General features: G+C 37.3%; 1 protein-coding gene across 1 annotated transcript in view; it reads right to left on the bottom strand.

Annotated features, from left to right (window-relative positions):
• mycbp2 (MYC binding protein 2) overlaps nucleotides 1–26,037 on the bottom strand; it is a 135,245-nt gene that overhangs the window by 67,624 nt on the left and 41,584 nt on the right. Inside the window, exons 12-29 of the mRNA XM_016230940.1 lie at nucleotides 24,948–25,021; nucleotides 19,413–19,551; nucleotides 19,208–19,284; nucleotides 12,919–13,123; nucleotides 12,665–12,829; nucleotides 10,796–10,954; nucleotides 10,199–10,403; nucleotides 8,184–8,329; nucleotides 7,458–7,544; nucleotides 5,060–5,179; nucleotides 4,815–4,896; nucleotides 4,009–4,126; nucleotides 3,692–3,896; nucleotides 3,437–3,590; nucleotides 3,052–3,224; nucleotides 1,269–1,394; nucleotides 843–970; nucleotides 644–735 (exon numbers count right to left, since the gene is read on the bottom strand). Coding sequence (XP_016086426.1) covers nucleotides 644–735; nucleotides 843–970; nucleotides 1,269–1,394; nucleotides 3,052–3,224; nucleotides 3,437–3,590; nucleotides 3,692–3,896; nucleotides 4,009–4,126; nucleotides 4,815–4,896; nucleotides 5,060–5,179; nucleotides 7,458–7,544; nucleotides 8,184–8,329; nucleotides 10,199–10,403; nucleotides 10,796–10,954; nucleotides 12,665–12,829; nucleotides 12,919–13,123; nucleotides 19,208–19,284; nucleotides 19,413–19,551; nucleotides 24,948–25,021 — 2,455 coding nt within the window. The remainder of the gene's footprint in view (nucleotides 1–643; nucleotides 736–842; nucleotides 971–1,268; nucleotides 1,395–3,051; nucleotides 3,225–3,436; nucleotides 3,591–3,691; nucleotides 3,897–4,008; nucleotides 4,127–4,814; nucleotides 4,897–5,059; nucleotides 5,180–7,457; nucleotides 7,545–8,183; nucleotides 8,330–10,198; nucleotides 10,404–10,795; nucleotides 10,955–12,664; nucleotides 12,830–12,918; nucleotides 13,124–19,207; nucleotides 19,285–19,412; nucleotides 19,552–24,947; nucleotides 25,022–26,037) is intronic.

Genomic DNA, 26,037 nt, shown 5'->3' with positions numbered 1-26,037 from the left:
CCATAGCTTCATGTTTTATTTCTCTTCTCTTCTCTTTACTGCCTAAGCTTTAATCCTGTTCCTATACCAACTGTATGCATGCGTGTGTATGTGTATGTTAGACTAGTTTAAGTGTTTATGTAGTTAATAAAGTCTTGTATCACACCTGAGGTTGGTCACTGTTTGCTCATAATCGCAGTCCCTAATCATGCAGATTTACGCTACAAGCTCTGTGTAGAGTTGTACAGTAAGAAAGTTATTTCCCTTAACCAGGAAATTAACGTTCTTAGAATTGACAGACAGTTGACCCTGAGAGGTCAAGTAAATACTTACAGCGGATCTAAATATTTATAATTAATTATAACTAGTTATGATTAATTATGCATATTCCCCCTTTGAGCTGATTCGCTACAAAAGTTTGGGATCAGAACATTTTTTTTAATGTTTTAAAATACAGGAAAACATTTTATATAATGAAATATTATTATGATGTAAAATAACGTTTTTCTATGTTAATATACATTCAAATCTAATTTATTCCTGTGATGCAAAGCTGAATTTTCAGCATCATGGCAGTATATATATATATATATATATATATATATATGTACATACACATAATTATAGCAATTATGTAGCAGCACTCAAATGTGTATAGCCATACCGAGCAGCACAGTCATATGCTAGAACATCTGTCTCGGCCAGCAGGTCTCCATCAGTCTCATGGTCTCCTCCATCTGGCCCCAGCTCAAACAGCTGCAAACAAAATCACAGCTCTCAATCACAAACCAAAAATCATCAAACTCGTGAGAATGAAGTGGGCTGAGGGTCAAACCTAAGAAGATACTTAGATAGCACCTGACCTTGATTTTTGCAGTGTACTCCCCTCGGCCACCAAAAAGACCCAAACCCCCTAACAAGATGTCAGCATCGGCGCAGAAGCGAACGGCCTCCACTGAGTGGGCAGAGTAACCCCAGCCTCCTCCGTGACCTAGAGAAAACATTGAGCAAAAAACAACACATCAATCAAATGCAACCTGACTAAAAATTGTAATAAAATTAGCAAACTTTTATTGCTGAAGGTTGCCGAGTGGTTCTATTTTCGATCTTAATGGATGTTCTAATACTAGACATCCTGACGTTACCGATTCACATAACTTTTGAATATCTGATGATCACATACTGGATGTATCGCTTATGTTGCTGGAAGTTGCTATTTGTGAATGTGCCTTAACAGTCTAAAACGGTATTTGGTGATGTAACAGCTGTATGATTTTTCATGAACTCACTCTCGAAGCGGTTGACCACGCTGTAGTCCTCTTTAGAGTAGACCTTCATCACAGCCTGAGTCTCTTCCTCAGCACTGGCCACACCCATCTTCAGCTCCTGCATCACAGCCAGTGTGTCCAGACAACCTGCACACACAACCAAACAGAAGAACTCACACACTTCAACTTAAGACTCCAATGAGAGGGGTTTTTTATAATTTTTTTTTTTTTCCCTCCGAGGTCCACTTATAAATGTTCATTTAAGTTTTTTGCATCAAAACATTTTAGTCATAATATAGTTTATTCTGATAATTTTCCACTTCCGCCATTACCTTTAGAATTAAAAGGTTAAAGTTAAAATCTATTGCTATTTTGCCTCCACAAACAACAGTTTGTGCTGTTCTATAGTTTATAAGTATAATATGTTTTTTTTTAACTGCTCAATCCTCCAATAATAGCCTTTTTACAACACAAGATCTTGTTGGAAATAAACTTTGCGTCACTGTCAACAAAAGATAAAAAATACTTTTTGCTGCTCATTATAATTAAAATAATTAAAAATGTATTATAAATTCATTATAATAATCGGAATAATTAAATATTATAATAATTTATTAATTATAATAATTAAGCTCATTATAATAATTTAAACTTATGCCACTCATTTGTAACAGTTATGGGCTGGAATACACCACAGAACTTTTAAGATCTGAACAGACCTTGTTGGTAGAAGATGCATGACACATCAAAACAGTATGTGCTCTAAAATCAGCTGAAGATATCAAACATTTGATCTCTGACTGGATAGAGTCATAGTCTGAGGCTAAAAAGAAAAGACTACATGGTTTTCTGTGATCTGGCAACTTCAACTGAGCAAAATCTGCCGACTGACTGAAGAATCTGCAGAGCAGTAGGTGCTACACACAGTCCGAAAAAGTAATGGTTTGCCTGATTTTACTCTTTTCAATTGCTTTTCTGTTCAGTATTAGAATAATAGCATATATCCTACTACTTCTGAATTACTTTCACCATGACTGGATGAGCCAGGTTTCTGAACAGTTAACAGGCATGGCTGACGTGTAAATGTAGGTTATCACATGCTCAAGTATATTAACCTCTCTGTAAGCTACAAAAATGAGAAGGAGCTGTTTTTGTAGCTTTGTCAGTTTTAATAAATTCTCTTTTTTAACTGGAGAAGAAGTTCTGAAAGTTACAGTGTGTTTTCACAGTAAAATGATCTCTCATTCTCAATAGATAAAGGAAAATTTGATCTGACAGACACATAGCTCTATCCTACTACTTCTGAATTACTTTCACCATGACTGGATGAGCCAGGTTTTTGAACAGTTAACAGGCATGGCTGACGTGTAAATGTAGGTTATCACATGCTCAAGTATATTAATCTCTCAGTAAGCTACAAAAATGAGAAGGAGCTGTTTTTGCAGCTTTGCCAGTTTTAATAAATTCTCTTTTTTAACTGGAGAAGAAGTTCTGAAAGTTACAGTGTGTTTTCACAGTAAAATTATCTCTCATTCTCAATAGATAAAGGAAAATTTGATCTGACAGACACATAGCTCAAAGACTGTCCTCTTTCTTAGACAATGCCAGTCAACCAGCTCCATTTCCTCTCTGTCCAGCTGATCTCAATCAGAAACAGCTAGCAAGCTTTGAATGCTCTGCCATCATGTGACTTCATTCCTGACAGGTTTTGAGATCCTGCTTGACAAGAGAGTGCTGTGAACTGCACATTAAACAGCAGTAAAGCTGAGGTAGAGTGAGCTGCAGTGACACTCTGTTGTCGTACCCAGGATGTGCAGCGCTCCGTGGGAACGGGTGGTGGTGGTGTGGGAGCCTGAGGGCAGAGCCAGCTCAGGACTCAGGATGCTGCAGAGGGCCTGGATGTCCGAGGCAGTGGGCACACGGGCGTCTGCTATCACCGCGTTATAGCAGCACATTTCACGTGTGGAAGGCAGAAACCTGGAAGAACAGCGAGACGGCTTGAAGTGAGAAGACATAGCTTGGGACAAGAGTTAATGCAGCACGTCATTCATTTTTTACCAATATTTATTCATTATGATTTTTCGTCCACTGAAACCCTGAGAAACTGTGTACAGTGTTTTTTTTAGGTGACATGATCGTAATGGTATTTTGGCATTATTATGAGTCAGCTGACTCCAGATGTGCCTCACCTCCAGATGACATCATAGACGGGGTCCAAACAGAGGCCGAAACCCTGGAGATCCTCCTGCTCTGAGTCATTGAAGGTGCGGCAGCTCCCGTCCAGTTTGTTGATCAGTAGACATTTGAAGGGAGGAGGCTCAGATACCGATGTTGGAACCAAACCTAGAGAGACCAGAATGGGAGGGAACAGTCAAAGGCTTTAACAGGAGACACAACGCAAAGGCATTTTAAACCACACCAGTGAGTCAAACAAGAGAGCGTACCGATGATGTGCTTGCTGGCAAAAATCTCGGAGGTGGCCAGGATGTGGGAGTTGATTAGTGCCTCGTCGATTCTAAGGAAGGTTTGATCACCGCTGGCCCCGATCCATGTGGCTTTTCGGCCGTACTTGGCGCCAATGTTGGGCATCGGAGAGGGCTTGGCGTTCCAGTAGGGCATGTCTAGGATGGGCCGTCCTAACTGCCCTTTCTGTTGAGACAACATGAGATATATCTTCAGGTTCTTAACCAACAGACAATCAGGCCAAAAATGGATGGATGGAGAGAACAAGTTCTGCTTCAGGAGGAAAAAGATAACTTACAGAGAAACTCCCGAACGTAAAGACCTGTCCATCCATGAGAAGCACTGCAGTGTGGTTACTGCCTGCCGTCACCTGAGTACTGGGGCCGGGCAGAGCTTGCACCAGAGTGGGAGACCCCCTGTGTGTTTGGATAAAAATCAAAGGAGCCATGTTTTTTTTTTTTTTTTAAGTTTATTTCATTGTTTTTTTTTATTTTGTTGAAGTTTGTTTGCTATCAATATTAATTTTAGAACATTAAATATTTTAATTAATTAATTAAAATAAATAAAAAACTCATAAAATGGCACATAAATAAAAATAAACAATTAAAATAAATAACTTTCAAATCAAATAATCATTTAAAATGAATTAATGAATAATTATTTATATTCAATATAAAATAAATAAAATACATAAATGTATATTAATACATAAAATAAATTATATTAAAATATAGTAAATAAATAAACAATTAAAAAAACAATTAAACTATTAAACAAGTAATAAATTCAATTCAAATAAATAACTAAAATACATTTAAAATCAATTAATAATTTTTACAAATATAAAATATTTAAAATAGTTATATAAATAAAATATATACATACAAAATAAAACAATTAATCATTAAAATTAAAATACTAAAATAAATATCTAAATGTTAAATAAATTATTTAAAATAAATATATATTTAGAAATGTAGAAATTTTACAATAAATAATTATATTAATAAAATACAAAAATACATCAAATTAACAATTAAATTACTTAAATACAAAAAATAATACAATTAAAATATATTAAGCCCCTCATTAAACCCTCATTACCTAGAATTAACATCTCCATGCCCAAGTTGTCCATGCTGTCCATAACCAAAGGTGTAAACATCTCCATTCTCCATTAACACCACTGCCAAAAAAACAGGTTTACCATTACAAATGGACATATGACTTCAATTCAGACTTCGCATATCAAAAAACAGGAAAATCAAATATTGACTCAAAGTAATGATGGGGAAAATGAACAATGGCCTCCTGTCACATTATCAAGGTCAGATGTGATCTTCACTCACCGGAGTGGTGGAAACCGCAGCTGACCTGCACGGCTCGCAGCTCACAGTCGAAGCGTACGGCCCCGGGAGGATATGTAGTGATCTTACTGGCATCTTTGTCCCCGCGTTCACTGCTGCCATCTGTAACACAGAACAGAGCGTGAGCCTGTTGGACGGACGGTAAAGAGCAGACGAGGACGGCGAGAGATGAGATGGAGCCAGTGAAGCCGGGGGCTGTTAACGACCTGGGAAGAGAAACGATCTGGTGCCTCAGAGGAAAGGAGAAAAACAGAGCACGAATGAAATATTGGCATGCGTGGACAGAGGCAGAACAGAGCAAAGCAGAGAAGATAAACTGAGTGGGAAGTTGTGATTGTATACAACCTTAAAACACTCTCTATCAAGGGTTAATAAAAGATTAGGCATTGATCTGTGGCACAAATCCGATGAGGGAACAGAGCAAAAGAGGGCTCCTTTCGATCCACACGGATTAAAATAGTGTAGATCAGGAAATGTGTCACGAGTGCAGATCTGTGTCCCAATGAATGTCTGCATGCAAAAATATACACATATAATATATTTTATGGAACAGAGCATAGTGTTACATCTAAACCAGGGTTTCAAATTCAGGATTCAGAGCAAAAATGCCACTAAAAGTGACAAAAATGCCACACAAATAATAATTATAGATTTGATAGAACATTATGAAATATATCTAGTGATGGGTTTAGGGACATTTTATCATTGTTAGATGATATTTCACATTAACGGACTGTGTATTTTGATATGGTATGAAGAAAACCACGTCCTCAAAAACATATAAAATGCCCTTACAATAATGTTTAATTATAGAAGAAGAAAAAAACGGTATAGGAATAGAAATTCCCAAATATGGAATTTCTGTTTTGTGTCATTCCAAAACCTATTTGCTGTTATTTTAGTGGTTATTCGTTGATAATTCACTAATATTGACTGCCAACTGATAATATTCAGTGTTAATTATAATGATAACATCCCCCTTCGTCGAAGCTCTGAAATCTTATTTGCGTAAACTCAAAACCCACACTGGTACTTACAGGTGTCATAACTGTTTGTGACATTATGGGAATTATACTGAATGGATTATGATATTCAACAGCTATGATGGGATATTTTTTTGTCATTTCTGGAGCTTGATGACTTTATTCATCTGTACCGCACATTAAACTATGGAACGGCTTCAGAACACTTGGAATGTAGTGTACGAAAACTTTATGGTTCTTTATGTTTTTGTGCCTTTCTTGGGGCTTAACAATAATACAGAATAGTATATGCTGAATATCGGATTTGGATCGGTCTTGTCTAACCGATACCCGATACGGCAGAAAATTGCAGTATCGGATCGGTGTGTCCCTAAAAATAAAACATGGTATATAACACATGGTATATTATGAGAACACAAGCGAGAAGGGAACATCCACAAGCAACCCACTCCCAGAGGAAAAAAGCACATGTGAGGTAGAATGTAATTCTGGCAGTCTGGATGATCAGTCCTTTTTGGAGTATTATTAAACCCAGAGGAACATTTTATGGAAAATGTATGATGTGCTCATAATCAAGTTTGTATATAACAGAGTGAATTTGAAAATGGTTTATGATTAGATGTTTCTGGGGGGGAGGGGGTGGAAACAACAAGTAATGTATGCAGTGGCCTGTCTACTACATTATTGTCAAATTATCGAGCAAAAAAAGTTTCTGACGTTAAAAAAATGATAATATTAGAGCTGGATGATATACCTAAAAACGTATATAATATAATTTACTATTTAATTTGTAATTTATATAATGTATAAATATATATAATTTATATACATTTATTTATATTTAATATAAATAAATACAAATAAAATAACATTTGATTTTATGAAATAAATATAAAATTAAATATCTAATAAAGTATCAAATAAAAAATAATTATATTAATATTATATTAATAATTAAAAATATAATTCTTTTTTTTTAAAGAAATTAATATCCTTCAGTATGATTTCTGAAGGATCATGTGACACTGAAGACTGGAGCAATGAAGCTGAAAATTCTGCCTTGATCACAGGAATAAATTACATTTTAAAATATATTCAAAATAGAAAACAGTTATTTTTAAATGTTAATAACATTTTACAATATTACACTTTTAACTGCATTTTTGATTTATTAAATGCAGCCTTGGTGAGCATAAGAGACTTCTTTTAAATACTGACCCTAAACTTTTGAATGGTAGTGTATAAAATTGCATATATCGCACAGCTCTGGCTTTACATAGTAAAGATTGCATTTTTTTTTTTAAACTGCATCATAGTGGAGTGGAGTAGTATGATTGTGCTTCAAACGTGTGGGGTGTCTGGGTTTATTCTGGGGTCTGGTCATGTAGACGTCATACCTCGGCCCTCTTCCAGCCGGTGCCGGCGGTTGATGCGCTGTCTCTTCTCCTCCTGTCGAATCTGGGTGTGCTCCTCTATATTGACGCCTGGGGGAGGAGGGACAGGCACAGCTAAAATAACAGAGGTCCAGCACAGGTGGGGCCAAAGGAGGAGACAAATGAGAAACAACACAGGCGGGTGAATGATGAGCATGAGACGCAATGCAAGACAGTGAGAGACAAGAGCAGAGAGATGATCCCAACAAAACACAAACACAGTGCTGCTTCACTAGGCCATTATAGAGACAACACTGCCAAAGCAGCCAGTGACCGATGATCTGCATTAGGACGGGGCAGTATAACTGTTCACCACATGATGGTAGAAATCGGCCAAGTTCGTTTTTATGAATGCTGCAATGCATATTTTTTTATAAGTGCTCAATAGCCAATGTGTAAAACTGATTTTTTTCCTTTCCTCTTGGCATATAAATGAATTAATTAATACAATTATTATTATTATAAACTATTTTTCCTCATGGTTATTAAATTATATTTTACTTATTTTCTATATATTTTATGAATATTGCAATTGTTGGATTTTCGTTCTGTCCTTCCGTGAGCTGAATATTTCATGCATGCAGACCGTATGGCTGAACATATGACATTAACGTGGCCCGCAGACAGGAAAGGGATGTGATTTGATGGCTATGAAACTGTACTGAATGTGATTGGATGACACCACAGTACCTAACAGCAGGTCCAGCGGTATCATTTCCTTCACAGCATCAAAGATTCCTCTCTGTCTGGCCTCCTGACCATCCAGCTCTCTGGCACAAGCCTTACAGCAGCCACATGACGAACAGCCCGACTCACCAGAGCCGCAGCCACAAATCCTGCAGAGGACAGACACAAATAAACCAATAAGGGCTATCACTGATGCAATGAACTGCAGAAGCACCTCTTTTAATCGATATACAGAATAATAAATATCAGAGGTAGAAAGTAACAAATTATAACAACTCCCATTACAATAAAAAGTAAATTTAAAAAAAAAAATCTACTTTTTATAATTAAGTAGAAGGATAATTTTTAGTAGAATTAAATTGTGGTATGTTCACAAAAAAGACATAACATCCCTAAATAAATGTTCTAAACCTATGCAATGAAACATAACATTTAGCGAAATTTGCAAGAAACAAAATTGTCTAAAAGTTAAATATGGTTGTGCCACCTCAGTTTTTATTTACACAATTTGGTAGATCTGTTTTTTGAAAATCAGCCTCTCATCAGTCTAAACAGGGTTTTTAAGAAGTGAAGCACAGTGCCTTTTTAGGGTTTAAAGGAATAGTATTTTTTTTCTACATTAAAACCGATTTGGAGAAATTTAGCATTACATCACTCGCTCAACAATGGATCTTCTGCAGTGAATGGGTGCCGTCAGAATGAGTAATAATCCAAGTCCATCAATAAGTCCATCAATTAATGTCTTGAAAGCGAAAAGCTACACGTTTATAATAAACAAATCCATCATTAAGATGTTTGTCGACACCCATTCACTGCAGAGGATCCACTGGTAAGCAACTAATGAAGTGCTAAATTTCTCCTAATCTGTTCCAATGAAGAAATGAACTAATTTACATCTCGGATTGCCTGGGGGTGAGTACATTTCAGAAAATGTCAATTTTTGGGTGAAATATTACTTTAAATAATGAGCTAATGCCTTTTCAATTCAATGAACACCTGGTAGTTTACTTCTTTTTACTTTCAGTACTTTGACATGTATTCAAGTGAATTATTTCAAGTTGAAATACTTTTACCCAAGTTAAAATTTTGGTAAATATTTGGAACTGACATATGCAGACTCAAAAATGTCACCGAGATTGGCCCTAAAGCTCAACATACATGTGCTACATCGCTTGCCATTTATTTACATTCTCAAACCTTCATGACTGAAAAAGCAGAAAATGAGTTTTCCTTTAAAAGTTTTCCTTTCTCTTTGGAGTGTTACAAGCTCTTGGTGCATAAAGAAGATCTGTAAAGTTGCAAAGACTAAAGTCTCAAATCCAAAGAGATATTCTTTATCAAAGTTAAGAGTCAGCCACTCCTACCTAAAACGGCTCATTCCAACACGCCCCCACATGTCTACCTCACTATGTGGAAATTTTAGCATAATGCCTCCCAAATGTGCACGCAAAGAAAGAAGGCGTGGGATATTTACTTTGAAAGCTGACTCTCGCGATTATGGTAAGGGGCATTACATTTTCGATGTGTGCTTGTGGTGCTCGGCCAATCACAATGCACTGGGTCAGCTGGCCAATCAGAGCAGACTGCGCTTGACAAAGGAGGGGGCTTTGTTGAAAACGACGTGTTTGAGAGAGGCGGGGCATAGAGGACCTACAATAATGTACAGTATTTGAAAAATAATGCATTTTTTGAACATTAAAGCATGTCAACATATTCTGTTACGCCAAATACACAAAATAATGATCTTTAAAATAAAATCGTATGACCCCTTTAAATGAGATTTTATTTATTTGTTCATTTGAAAAGTGATTCTTTTTCAGATGTAATTTTATTAAATAATATTTTTAGTCATGTCCCTTGTAGCCCATTTAGCAAAAAAATAAATACGGTTTTGACACAAATCTCTTATTGTGAATGTTGCCAGTAGCTGGATAATTGTGATGATCTGTGTAAACATGTCTGGTGCGGTCTGTAGTCATCACTCTGTGTGTGTGTGTGTGTGGTTTGGTTTCTCTTACCCTCCTGGCACTCTGTCTGGTCTGCCACTGCTCACACAGCTGGCTCCATACCCGGTGCAGTCTCCACACACGGTGCACACCATACACTGGTCCAGCTTCCACTTGTGCATGCCTGGCTGACACATCATAGATTTCTCCTCCTTCTCATCCAGCTCGTCCTCCAAGTCCTCGTCCATTGCGGTGGCCATGTTCTCTACTCCAAATGCTACGGCAGGAAAACATCAAATCACAAACACTCTTTCAAACACATCTGACCCCACCGCCTGAGAATAATCACAGCATGAGAGAGTCGACTGAGGAAATTTTCATGTCTATGTATGAGATGCAAGTGCACGTGGATGGGAGTGCCATTTTTTCTGTAGTAACGTTTATTTAAATAACTTAAATAATCTTATTATGATGCTCTTTGGCCACCTAATGTAAATCTTATTTTGTGTCTAACCAAATATATAACACTGTTGTAAGAAAATTATAACTTTACTAAAATAAGCTATCATTCTATTTGGTGTAATTTTCTGAAGATGGTCAGAAATATTCAGGGCCTTTGCTAACGCATCATTTTCACGATTGGTGTGAAAAGCATTAAAAGGTTCTCACCTTTCCCTGCCTGGCTCATGGCTCCAGTGTCTCGGCCACACTGGCCCTTGTTGTTCACTCCAAATGTCCACACCTCCCCGCTCTTGGTCAGGACACAGGTGTGAGCTTTTCCCATGGCTACCTGAGTTACAAAGTGTCCCTTCAGATCTGACACCTGACCTGTGATGATGAGGAGGGAAGTTTAATATAAAGGAGCTGTGAAGCATTTTTTTTAAACACAGTAAAAATAACATTTTTAAATGTGCACATTATTTACACATGAAACCTAATTGGTTACAATTCTGTATATTCAGAGATGCTGCACTCATATTACCTGTGATTACAATGAGAGGGTAGGCAAATGTATCAGTACATTTTGCGTCTTATCACAAATAATTGCCGTTAAATATAGGGCCAAATGATTTCTGCGATGTGGAAAACACTGACAGAAACACGGAATCCAGTCATAAAAAATGCAATTTATAATAAAGAAAATTTTGGTTTAACTTAAAAGAGATTGTGACATAAATATATTACTCTTGTACAGTAGAAAGTACTTCAGTAATAATAATAATCAATAAAAATATAATTATTATACTAAGAAATCTCCCAATTTTTCTTGCATGTTTTAATTGTAACTGTGCCCTCTGTTGTGCAGCACTGTTTGTCCAAAAATGTATGGAACTGTTACATTTTTATTTGACTTAATTTTTTTTTAAAAGAATCTGGTAAACTGTTCATGTTTTTCATTTTCATTTGATTACCACCATTTTTTATAATAAATTTGTATTAAATCATAATTCCAGAAAAAACACAAATTCTAAAAAGATAAAAAATTTAATAAATCAACTGAATGAATAAAACTTTTTTAAAAAAGTTTTATTAATTCAGTTGATTAGACATGCTTTATGAGTATTAACATTTATTTAAACCATTAAAATGGAATCCAGAAAAATGTTAATGGAAAACACAAAATCTGGGAAAAATGAAAATACTGGTTTTATTGGGCATATAATTTATTTATTTTTAATTAATGTTATATTTTATGTAAGTTTCATGATTTCAGTAATTTGGCTTTTTTATTATTACTTTTTTTTTTTAAATACAGTTTTACAGTTCCATCTCAATAAGTTAGAATGTCGTGGAAAAGTTCATTTATTTCAGTAATTCTACTCAAATTGTGAAACTCGTGTATTAAATAAATTCAGTCCAAATCTACCAAAATCATCACAATTACAAGAACCAAAGACTTAAACTACTTCAGTCTGTGTGCATTGAATTTATTTAATACACAAGTTTCACAATTTGAGTTGAATTACTGAAATAAATGAACTTTTCCACAACATTCTAATTTATTGAGATGCACCTGTAATTTAATCATTAAAACAGAATCCAGGACAATAAAAAAAAACAATGAAATTTGGGGGACTAAATTATTTCATAGGGCCCCCTAAGTCGGATACACAGTTTGACATTTGAATATGCTGCAAGAGCTCACAATGCACCAATCGGTGATGACGGTATTTGAATATTCTGAAACTCTGCTTAAGGATTGGTAAAGAAATATGACTCAATGAATTGCGAAACTGAGTATCCCATATGTAGAGCACGAACTGCAGGAATATTTGCCATATCAGCAAAGTTAAGCTGGCAGGGAACCCATTAAAAAAACAACAACAAAAAAAACACCGGAAACCATTTAAGTACGTAGTCTGAACATCCAAATATGGTGTTTTATAAATATGTCCCCCTTTTGTGAATGTGGAGCATGTACTGGCTCTAAATAATCTCTTCCACAGGAGACAGATATATGATTTTACAGACAGCAATATGATAAGGTCATCATTTCATCCCTGCCAACATTACGAGCATCTGGCAGGTGGCACTTACAGGTACTGTCGCTGTAAATGGCATCCTTGCCAAACATGTAGAGCTCTCCATCTTTAGTGACAATGCTGCTACTGCCATTGTTGCAGGCCGTATAGATGGAGGTCTTGGTCTCGAGTTTGATCATCTTCTTGGGTTTGTAGGGCTTTGGTTGTCTCCTGCTCTTTGCTAAAGACAGACAGCATCACAAGCGGTTGATCTACGTGCAAAAACATTATTTCAGATCAGTATGTACACGATAATAATTTTCGTCATACTTGACTCTCCATCCTCCCCTTTGCTGGCAGAGCCCGTGAAGAAGACGCTCCCATCCTCCGCCACCAGCAGGGCGTGGGAGCCGTCATGGCCCACTGAGAACTGCACAATCTTGGGCGACTTAGTTACTGGCAGCTCCACCCACTTCCCAGCCGACGGGCCGCCCTGCTTGATACCGAGGCTCTGATACTTTCCAGTATAGTAGATCTGCATCAGAGGAGAGCAAGTCAATTAGGGATGCTCCGATCCGCCTTTTTTGCCTCCGATACCGATTCCGATACCTAGGGTTCGGTATTGGCCGATACCGATTCCGATCCGATACCAGTGAAGTTTTTTTCCCTCGTTTAAATAAATGTAGAATTTATATATCTCTGTGTGTGGAACTGATAATCATTCTTTCACAATCTACTAGATACAGACTACTTCATTATAAAGAAAAATAAAATAAATATGAAAAAATATAGGCCTATGTATATTTATAATCTATGACAAAAATTTATCATAAACTAGGTTAGTGGATAATTCGGCAGCAAAAGTTATTCTAGAAAAATCAGTGCACAATAATTTTAGAAATCCAAACATTTAGTGAAAAAACTATGTTTTGTGGGGAACAAATAAAAGTGTTACACTAAATATGGTAAAATGTTACACATTGCTATTTGTACATTATTATAAAATCCATTAATTAAAAACATTCATGAATATATTTATGTATTTATATATAAGTATATACTATAAAATTTAAATACATTTATTTTAAATGTATAGCATATTTTTTAATAAGGCAACAACATATGATACGATAGGACAACCAGAAAAATAGCACTATCGGAGCCGATACCCGATATGAATATCGGATCGGTGCATCCCTAAAGTCAATCATGTTTAGGTCTCCCTTGTGTGTTATTAATTCTGCGCACAATGGCCTCAACAAATACCTCTGTCAGATAATAGAAATGGACCACTGAAATGACACTCAAGAACTGTCATACGGATGCTAGTTAAGGCACTCAAGTAGTGATAGGACAACTCTTTTGCACCAGCCTATAACTGCACCCAAATGGTTTATTTAAGGGATAGTTTACACAAACACACAATATCTGTCATCGTTTCATCTCCATGTTGTTCTAAACCTGTATGATTTTTTCGCTTTCGTAGACTACAAAAGAAAATCTGAAGCTTCTGAAATTTTCCCTTCACTGTAGCTCACAAATATGATTTGTGTCATTTGAATGTGTACCTTTGTTACAACATACAAGGACAAATGTCACAAATATATCACTCAACAAATCTGGCATGACATGTCTTGACATGTCGTTGAGAGTGGCCGGTATGAGTAGGGGTAGGCTTATATCACGGTATGAGCCATTTTATCTCACGTTAACATTATATAATCACAATATAGTTATTTTTGCTTTAAATAAGGTCTTTATGATATCAAAACATACTAATACTAGCCCAAATAAATAAATAAATAAAAAACAAGTCAAGTTCACTGAAGACAAGTAAACAGTCAGCGATTAAAGGAAGAATAAGAAACTAATTACAAGCAATAGGACCAAAAAAAACTACAGTAGAACACATAAGAAATACTACATACATTGTATAAAGTAATCGAATGTATAAAAACACTGCATATTCTTCACTGTGTAAATTAAATATATATCTCTTCTTACTAAAGTTACAAAAGTGATTTAGACAAGAGCAGTGAGAGATTTTCTCTTTTATTGTTTGATTAACATGAATGACAGACAGTAGGAATATTAGACTGCTGTCACTTTAAGAGCTGCCTGGATCCAATATACTGTTACACGTGTGTTTTCTTTCTCAGCAGACACATAGTAGTGTGTGTATTTAACCGTTCAAGGCCTACAAATCAGCAAAAATAACTCCCATTCAATACTCCCGTGCTCTATGAGCACTGTCTTCACGTGCACGCATATAACGAAAGGAGTTATCTTTCGCTGCTGACTGTGTTTCATCGGCTTAAAATCACTTGTTTTTAAACCGCAAAGCTTAAAAGCACATGCAAACGATACGTTTTCGTGACCACACAGCACAGCAACATGAGCATGTAACTGCAATAGAGACGATAGCCAAAAATCTCTACCATCTAATCGTGTCTACAGGTGCTAGCAGAGTTTGAGTAATGAAAATGGTTTTATGTTTTAGTTTCAGTTTTAGTTAACTAAAATAACCCTGAAACACACATACAATAGTATCATTGACCATTTAAAGGCACAATATGTACGATTTTTCGTAATAAAATATCCAAAAATCATGCAGATGTGTACTTGCATTATCCCAAAAGTTCCCAAGGATTTGCAAATCCAGAGAAATTTCAATTTTAAATAATGGCTCGTCCCTTGTCATTGTGAATTGTGAAGTGACGTGCTCTGCATTTAATAGATCCAAGTGCACACACACAGTAGTGAGCACACACACACCGTGAACACACATCCGGAGCAGTGGTCAGCCATATTGCTGCTGTACCCGGGGAGCAGTTGGTGGGTTCGGTGCTCAAGGGTCTCACCTCAGTCGTGGTATTGAGGGTGGAAGAGTGCACTGTACAGTACATTCACTCCCCCCACCGTCAATTCCTGCCAGACCTGAGACTCGAATCCGCAACCTTCGGGTTACAAGTCAGAGTCCCTAAACATTAGGCCACCTTGTCACCTATCAATAGCCCTATTTGGACGGTAATTGTTTCTCAGGGGGACATAAGGGATTTTCACCATTTACAGGGGGTAGTTGGTGATTTTAATGCCGTCCGAATCCAGGATGTCATGTTTTTCTCTCACCACCCGCGTAAAAATCCCCAGCTGAATTACCTACTCTTTTTTTGACAAACACCAAGGTCATGTAGTCATTTAATTGCTGTCCGAATCCACATCTCTGAGGTTCTAAAAGGAGATCAATTCAAAAGTTGTTTTGTAACTTTTTGACGACTGAAATGCACCGTACGGTTGCACTTCGCGGTAACTTGTATCAGAAAAGCGGCATCTCGTGCATTAAAAATGGACACCTACTGTACATCACCGAAGTACTAGAAAGTTAGAAAGCTAGAAAGCTTCTCGCCACACCGCCTCCCACACTTTATGATTATGAATAGTTTTGTCGAATTGTTTTTGAAATTTTGGATCGCCCACACTGACATTAAAGTTAGTGTTTCTTCTCGTGTCCAGTGTTGCCTCTTTGTTGCCATGCTGAACATCTGACTGAGCACGTCAATGATCATATGACTGACTACGAAAGACACGCAGTTCCGGGTTCGTAGGATTACAAACTCAGACGTTCACCGCAAATGTATCTTCATCCGAAAGCATGTGTTTAATCACTAAGGAGCTATGGAGATTTATTTTTTACAGATGTCCCCATGAAAAACAATTACCGTCCGAATAGGGCTAAATGATGTAATATCTGCGCTATCGGTTTCCAATTGTAGAAACTATGGCAACACACGTGGACAAAAATGCCGCTGCAGATTTAAACTAAGTTCATTACAGCTGTCGCAAATAAAATAACAATGAAATGAAAACTGTTCAATGTTGCATCATGATTCTTTTTACATGTTTTTACAGTGTTGCGCATTATAACCAATCACAGACGAGCCTGTTGAGTTTATGAACGCAGCGGCCAATCAGAGGCGTTTAGATGAGTCATCAGAAACAGGAGTTTTGTTGTTCAATGCGTGCTCGCTGACTGAATTCTGCTCTCTCGCAAATTCATAAACCACAAAGTGCAGATGCACGTACAATGTCATTAAGAGATTCGTTCATCAAACCGTGTAGACAGCTTCACTGATTATAAGGGGAGTTTTTGAGAGTGCTTGAACTTGCGCTAGCCTGAAGTCAGTGATGATGTTCTTTGATAATGAAAATGTTCTTTGCTCGCTTTCTCTGTGTAATTTATTTGCTGTTTGAATAACTGTGGGAGGTAAAGGTTAAAAAAAATCTATTCATTACCTCATCCGTGAACATGATTTGTGAATTCCATACATCTCTGGATGGTGAAAATGACATCACCCATTGTTTTTACTCTCCTTCATAGCATCATCAAGCTTAGCCTTTGTTATTGTTTTGAAAATGCGACCTCTAGTGGCGAAAACTTACATATTGTGCCTTTAAAAGTCATTTCAGTTACATACACTTTGAGGTCATTAATGAAATACAGCAGCATAGCATTTTAAAACTTTAAAATATATATTACAGGCCACGGCGTTTATTAAGAAAGTTGCCCAGTCATGACTCATCCAGGCCTGTTTTTACTGCTACACACACATGACCGGATAATCTCCAGATAAGGTAAAGAGTGAGTATAGTCTTACAGAATGATAAACCTACAGCAGCTCTCATATCTCATGAGGCCTGGCACACACTCACTGCACCTCCCTAAAACACACTCCATAACTTCAAAATCAATGAGACACACCCAGCGTCCATTTTTAACTTTTTGCCACACCTGACAACAGCAGGTCAACTGAGATAATAAACCGGTCATAAATTATTAACCGACATAATTTAACAAAGCATTTTGTTCCTAATCAAGTTACTGCCAGATGGCTAAACTGTTTTATGTACTTGCCAAAGCTGATTTGTACTTGCATTTAGTGCTCATTGTGTGTCAGTTTTGGATACGATCCACTGCCCTGTATTTGTACTGCGTGAGGATCACGTGCAAATACACACAAGCTGTGCTCGCTTTGGCCTCTCAAACGCTCCAGCCTCACAGAGTGTCAAAGAGCCTCGGCACTCAACTGGAAGGGTAGAATAATCAAATTACTTCCAGTTACTTAAGCACGTGCGCGGCTCTACAGGCTGCCCTTCTCTGCTGCTGCTGTCGCTTTCACACCAGAGACAGCATCACTGCCATCAGCCCTGCCTGCTAGACCTAGTGTGAACCTCACACACCGATGAAACATGCAGTTTCATACCCTTACTCACTCACACAACCTCCATCTGATGTAGATTTAAGAAGATTACGAAATAAATGTGCATATTTAATGGCCAGATGACTGCGCACTAGCTAAATTTAACTGTGCTTCAAGTGCTCTTTTTTATCACTTGTCAACAGACCCAGTTTTCTTTAATCGTACAAAAGCATTTCTATTACTTATAGTTTGGATTCATAGTGACACAAGCTAAGGCAGAGTAATAAACGTTTATATATTTTTTGCTCTCCAATAAGTACATGAATAGGTAAATAAAAAAAAACAACAATAATAAATGGAAATAGGAGATGCTTAATTGTAATGACAATTATTTCTTAATCCCAAACATCATCATAAACCAAAAGTTGCAACTGACTTCCATATTGTGACATTTTCATACATCAGCAGAGAGAAGTGAACAATATTGCAGGAAGATATGATATGATTAAAGATTACAGGGTCAAAAGGTACATCTATTTTTGATTTCAAGTATATATATAATTTTTTGATTTTATGTTAACTTATTGGTCCTTAAATAGACTTAACGGGGGCTTATTATGCTCTTTTACAAAGTCTTGATTTTGTTTTGGAGGTGTACTAGAACAGGCTCTCATACTAGGTTGTTCGAAAAACACATAATTTTTCACATATTTTACATTATTACAACACCTCTCTCCCCAGTCTGGCATGAACGGATCGAATAGTTCCTGTATCAAATGAAGGCCCGCCTTCTGTAATACGAAATGTGCTGTGATTGGTTAGCTGGGCCAGTGTGTGCTGTGATTGGCAGCACTCAGCGCCTGGTTGGGAAATGTCATGCCTCTTACCATAGCCGCCTGCCAGCTTCAGTGTAAATATTGAGTCAATAAATTAGTCTGCCACTCTATAACACTCGTTGCCTTCTCTAGTGCAGCTCAACCAGGTCTCGTACCATTCGTCGATATTAGTGATATCACAAATCCCGGAAAATATGCGTTGTAGTCCAAACGAGTCGTTCGTTGTAGTTTTTGAAAAGTGATTTCTGTTAAATAAAATGTCTCCTTTTGAAGTGGACTTTGAGCCTTGTAACGTCTGAGATCTTTTTTATGCTCAAACAGCAACATTACGGACTAACTAAAGTTGAAAAAGTGAAAAAGCATAATAGGACCCCTTTAAATTCCAAAACATATTTTCTTAAAACCCAAACATGTTCTTCAAAGGTTTACTGGCATTCAGTCGATCATGATCTGCTTTATCTTTACTTCTAAGCTGATGCTGTAATTATGCAAGACAGTAGCACTTCCACCACCACATGAAAAACTGTGTTCAGATTCAGTTAAACACTAATGCAGAGACACACAGGAATATAGAGGTAGGTCTACCTTCCCAGATGCCGTTTTCATCAAAGCAAACTCTCTGCCAGCTCCAATCAGGGCTGCTTCCTCATCAAACCCTGTGCCTGAGGACAGACATACACACACGCCGCAAAAGAGACTTACCAACCAAGTTAATTCTTTTCAACACGTACTTCCTCTTAAACACTGATGTGCATGCACAGACGTGTGTGCACTGAAGCACAGCTCTCACTAATGATATGAAGGTCTTTCTCCAGGTCAAAGAGGGAGATGCCACAGGCATGAAGACACTTCCTGGCCAGTTTGAGCTGCAGTTCCTGCTGTAGGGCCGGGTCTGAGCTTGTGGCGTAGATCCGCACCACAAAGCCATCCTAAAAAAAAAAAAAAAATCATACACAAAACCATTAATAATCATAATAAAATCCCTGTCTCTTTCTACATCTGCGAAATGTAATGTCAATGTTTGGTAGCCAGTAGCAGAATTGAAACGTATTATACGGTTATTAAACATTTAAGCTGAGCTGCAATAGAAGGTACTTTAGGAGGGTCATGCGAGGCATCTTTTTGATGCTAAAACGCTTCTTATCCCAGGTAAATATGCAGAATTGATTACAAGCAAACATTTGTAGGTTGTTTCCGCTAAAGATTATATTAAAAAGAGATGTTTTCAATACATGGTTCTGTTTGTTTGATCATAGTTAGTTTGACATGGTGATCTTGGCTTGGCAAAGCAACCAATGGCATGAGTTTGAGACGGGACTATCTGTTGCAGCAGGGCCAGTTCGGTTTCAATCCTATGATAGTCTCGATAAGTGACTAACCCAAACCGCCCTGTCTAGTGTTTTATTTTTCAGGCAGTCGTCAGTGGCGAATGCTTTTGTCATTTGCAATCAGGGATTCTGTAGCGTCACTCTTTTGCTTACCTCAACTGCAGCTAGGTCTGGGCGATAAAACAGTATCGATATTTATCGACGGTACACCTTCTTCGATAACGATATAAAAAATGTCGATATAGTGCACGATATAGGCACGTGCTATGAGTGATGCAGACAGCTTACACAAACACGAACACATGCTGAATTGAGTGCTGTGCCTGCCTGTGATGAGGAGATTGTGAATAAAAAATTTATATTAGTCGAATTTAACAAACATTTGCATTTGAATGCAAAAATAGTACAATCAAATGTTAGGAGTGCGTCAGGGAGCGTCATCAGTGGAGCACGAGATGCGGTGATGATGATGTAAGTGACGTAGTTGCATTGTAATGTTTTGTTAATCTAGCCCACAAGACGCGCCACTGCTGTTATGCATTCAAAATATTAGAGAAATATAGAAGCTCAATGCGGAGAAGATCTTGATTAGGTGAAAACCGAAACCAAGCCATTCACACAGAATGCATATTCAGCGCATTTTTTTAGACGGACAAATATGACTGCTGCACTCGCATCTCACAGAAGAGATGTATAGAAAGCCACGCAAAGTTAAAACAGTTTAAACTTTTAGAAAACACGTCGCGAATTTGTGGAGGTTTATTCCTTTTCACTGTCTCACATATGTTTTTAAATGCAATCTGAGTGAATGGCGCTTCGGCTCTTTGGATTAAGCAATGCATAAATACATGATGCTGTTTTGTTCATAATTGTTTATGCAATTTACAAAATTATTTGATTTATATGAGTTAATGTAGACGTAATGCATGTTTTTTATAGACTTATTTTCCTTGCATTGACAATTTAAATGTGCTGCATTATTTTGCTCATCGCACCCTCCTGTGGCCTCGGGAGACAAGACAAAAGTTTCCTTAAGGCCTATTTAATCTGCATATAAAACATTAGAAAATATTTGTTGTTAGTCTCAATAAATTGGGTTAATTAAAAAATACAGTGGTTAAATTAAAAAAAAAAATTGCATTGACAATTTAAATGTGCTGCATTATTTTGCTCATCGCACCCTCCTGTGGCCTCGGGAGACAAGACAAAAGTTTCCTTAAGGCCTATTTAATCTGCATATAAAACATAAGAAGATTTGATATTTGTTTAATTTTTATTGTGTGTTTGACTGTTAAAACCAAAATATTTGTTGTTAGTCTCAATAAATTGGGTTAATTAAAAAATCCAGTGGTTAAATTAAAAAAAAAAAATTCTATTGCTCATTGTTTTAAAAAAGGTTATAAAAAAAATGTCAATAATTATCGATCCCGGACGATATGAAACATTATATCGTTGATACATTTTTTAGCTATATCTTCCAGCCCTAAAGTCTGCAGCCTTTTAATACTTCTTTGAATACATCTTTCTGCTAGTAAGTGAGCTTCATGCACTGGCTGATTTGCACATGCACGGTCATAATAGTAACATTTTAGTGAAATTTCATGGGCAAAAAAGGTCCATTGTCTATTATCAATAGTGTAGCGAAGTATGACGCACATTTCACACAGAAGTCACTTTCAAACCAAGCAGCTTTCTAATCTGCGTTGATCAACTTGAACCTGTAGCAAAATATGGGGATGGGGTCTTTCACCCTCATGTGCAATTCCTGCTTGCATGGATTCCCACTGAAATGACAGGATTTTGCCCGCATAAATTGGCCAAAGAAGGGCAAATGTGACTGCACCTTAACCCAAATTTCCATGTGTGAATCAGTCCATGGACATGGCTGCTTCTAAACATTCGTCATACCAGTCTGGCGATAACATGACAATTCAACTGTTACATTTTGAATATTCTCTCAATTCCATCTTTTGAACATCCATGAAACCAAAATTTCCAAGCTTCAAAATTCCTTGTGCATCAAGCAACCACATTAGAGCTTCCGTTGACCATATTTAATATGCTTTATATACAGTATGCATATGTTTGGTGTAATAAACTTTCAATGGAGAGACAGAAATCGCTTTCATTAAAAATATCTTCACTTGTTTTTCAAAGTCTTGCTGGTTTGAAACAACATGAAGGTAAATGATGACAATTCTTCCTTTAATGTAGCTGGTTTGCAATGTTGTGGTAATGTACTGCCTGAATAGTTTCCCATTTTGAATGTCCTAATGTTTTTTGTTTGTTTGTTTTTTCTTATTATTACAAACAGAAGCCTAGAGACATCATACCATGTTTGTTACGATAATGACAGAAGAAATTCTGCATGCTTCTGATGACAGTGCTTGTTCAAAGGCTCACCAGAATAGTCATAATCTCAGAGGCGTTGACACCATTAGAGGCTTTAGCCTCTCATCTGAGGAAGCAGTGAGTGTGTGAGGGTCAAAGGGAGAATGCACACGGGAGATGCAAAGCAGAAACGCACCCTCACTACTAGCAGCAGTCTCACACATACTGAGCCAGTTTCATCCAGAAACACACGCACTTAAGTTCAGTGTGTGTCGGTTCAGCGATATGTGTGTGCAATTTGCATTAAGTGAGCATGTGATAAGAAACAGAAGACAACACACTGGAGTCTGATTTGCCGCTGTTAACTGCTTTTGAAATTTGCTTTCAAAAACCTCGCTCTTGCCCTTCGTCCTTCCTCAAAGATATGTGGCATAACAGTTCATAGCATTAACCCTTACAACTTCCCCCCCTTAACCCCAGCACTCCCTCACTTATCATCGCTCATTCATGTATGCATAAAGAGATCTTCAAAGGCAAATATGAATTATCACATCCCCTCCCTGTACTGCTGCCCACTCACGATCTGCCAGTGGGTTCAATTCTAAGAGAAATGCCCACGTCCGCTGCTGCAGCCCCTCCCCTGCCTACACACACACACACACAGCAGGGCTGAAATCGGCTGAAACAAAGGAGATCAGGTGCTGCTGACAGCCACAATCATACCACTTGAGAAAAAGGCACTGATCATGTTTGTATGATGTGCAGGGGGAGAAACAGGGGAATCTGTTATCGCCTGATGAAGACCGCAGCATGGAGAGAACAGGCTGTTCATTTTGGATTAAACGCACTAAACAATTCTTGGGGTTCATGCATTGTTACCCATCTTTTTCATGCTTATTGCAGTCTAACAGAACAGTTTGAGCACTTGTCTCGGTTGGCTACATCACCCAGCCATCTAGCGGCTTGGCTTGAAGAATTAACTAATGACAGCTCCTGCAAATAACATTTTTTTTTTAGTGGATATGATTGATTCCATGATATGATATGTGACCCTGGTCCACAAAACCAGTCATAAGGGTAAATTTTTCGAAATTGAGATTTATACATAATCTGAAAGCTGAATAAATAAGATTTCCATTGATGTATGGTTTGTTAGGATAGGACAATATTTGGCCGAGATACAACTATTTGAAAATCTGGAATCTGAGGGTGCAAAAAAATCTAAATATTGAGAAAATCGTCTTTAAAGTTGTTCAAATGAAGTTCTTAGCAATGCATATTACTAATCAAAAATTACGTTTTAATATATTTACAGTAGGACATTTACAAAATATCTTCATGGAACATGATCTTTACTTAATATCCTAATGAATTTTGGGATTTAAAAAAAATCTATAATTTTGACCCATACAATGTATTGTTGGCTATTGCTACAAATATACCCCAGCGACTTAAGACTGCTTTTGTGCTCCAGGGTCACATATGATTGAGTTTAACATCAGCATGTTGCTAAGTTAATGGCAAGGGAAAAAAGCACATGCAAATATTTTTATATACACTATACTGTTAAAAAATTTGGGGTAAGTACGATTTTTTAAATTCTTTTGAAAATAGTCTCTTCTGCTCACCATGGCTGCATTTATTCGATCAAAAATACAGTAAAAACAGTAATATTGTGAAATACTATTACAATTTAAAATAACGTTTTCTATTTTAGTATATTTTAATAATGCAATTTATTCCTATGATGGCAACGCTGTCATTTCTTAATTTTGTAATTGTCACAATATTCTGCAGAAATCATCCTAATATGCTGATTTGCTGCTTATGAAACATTTATTATTATTATCAATGTTAAAAACAGTTGTGCTGCTTATTATTTTTTTGGTAACTGATTTTTTTTTTTTTAATTTCTGCCAATCTCTAATTCTGTTAATCTGGAGTACCTATAGAGTACTGCATCCTGCATCTCCGAAGAGTCTTTAGTTTGATCAGATTTATAAAAGAAATAAAAAAAAGTCGAGCTCCTGGAGGCGTGCCGTGGACGGAGCTAAAGAGTCAATAGCACACAGAGTTTTTGCATCGCAATCGTCTGCAAGCTGTGACATCAACATAATTCCCTTATCGCTGGGTTCTTTGGGAAGCTGAACAATGTTATCTTTCCCTCACAACCAAAAGCACATCTCTTTGGTGACATTGTTGATTTTGTGGTCAAAACAAAATACATACTCGAACCCTAAAGGAGTGTACTTGGCACAGAAATACTCCCCTTTAAGATTCTTCAATGAACAGAAAGTTCAAAAGAATGGTAGTGGTAGAGCATTGTACTATATTATATTCTTTTGAAAAAAAAATGTAATCGATACTTTTACTGATTAGCATAATTATTACCAAAGAAAGCCTGATACAGATGCAAGTATATTTATATTCAATAAACATCTCTCGCTTTGTCCGCCATCTTAAGACTGTTTTTTACTTGGCACAATGCATTGTGGTATTGCCTTCACCCTGAAGAATTCATACAGTGCTGCCTTTTCATTTGGCATACTTATGCAGCCTAGTTTTTGGAATTGCCTTCGTGACTATAATGCCTAAAATGCTGCCTACAAAGATAGCTCAGTGGGTTTTGGAAAAGAGCAACATTGCCAAAGAATAAAACCACTTACATCTTTGCAGGCTGCTATCTGGTTGATATATTCTCCATCAGTGAATATGATGTTCTGACCATCTGCTTGTAGACCTGAGAAATAGAGTGACATTTAAACAGAGAAAATTTGTTGATGCTGTTAAAGGGGTCATATGATGCTGCTAAAAAGAACATTATTTTGTGTATTTGGTGTAATGAAATGTGTTTATGCGGATTAAGGTTTCAAAAACACATTATTTTCCACATACTGTACATTATTGTTTCTCCTCTATGCCCCGCCTTTCTGAAACACGTAAATTTTTACAAAGCTCATCGGTATGGAAAGCGAGGTGTGCTGTGATTGGCCAGCTATCCAGTGCGTTATGATTGGCCGAATACCTCAAGCGTGTGACGGAAATGTTACGCCCCTTCCCATATTGTGATGATGCCGTCAGGCCGAAGCGATGATTCAAAAACATGAAAACCCATTATAAACGAGGCATTCGTTGCATCCAGTGGGGACATAATTATGGATTATAATGACTTATACTGTCTTTTTACGCGTTGCGTTGCATCGCGCCGTGTAAACCTAAAACCCTGTCTGCATTTGTGATCGAAGAAATAACAAACAACAAGCCCTACTCTACACTGCCCAAAAAACTCGCTTTAAATATAAAATATAAAAACTCTTTAAATATAAAAAAAAACGTACTTACAATCTGTGAGTCAGAACAGCTGGCATTGTAGTCTACTCTACCAGGATCAGGAAACGGTCCTCCATAAAATGCGCTGCACACATCTGAATATTTGGGTTGAAGTTTTCTGGAACAGTGTTGTAAATACAACTTAACCACTGATTTCTAGTCATGTCCATTTTTGGACAGTCAAACAAAGTAGTTTCGCTTTCACAACGAAACACAGCGTCACACACGGCAGCCTTGAGTGAGCGGCGGCGGCCTAGAGTGAGCAGAGGCGGAGGGCTTGAGAACGGCGCGGCCGGCGGATTCGCCAAAGAAGGCTTGCGGCAACCACATGTGACGACCACGGGCTAGACTCCACTTCGATCCACAGCGCAAAGTTGTTGTATTTCCTCAGCGACCAGCACGGATCAGCTCCAGACATGACGAAGC

Source organism: Sinocyclocheilus grahami, unplaced genomic scaffold, assembly GCF_001515645.1.
Source record: "Sinocyclocheilus grahami isolate Dianchi unplaced genomic scaffold, SAMN03320097.WGS_v1.1 scaffold380.1, whole genome shotgun sequence".
Taxonomy (NCBI): Eukaryota; Metazoa; Chordata; class Actinopteri; order Cypriniformes; family Cyprinidae; genus Sinocyclocheilus; species Sinocyclocheilus grahami.
This window is presented reverse-complemented; position numbering and strand designations above follow the sequence as displayed.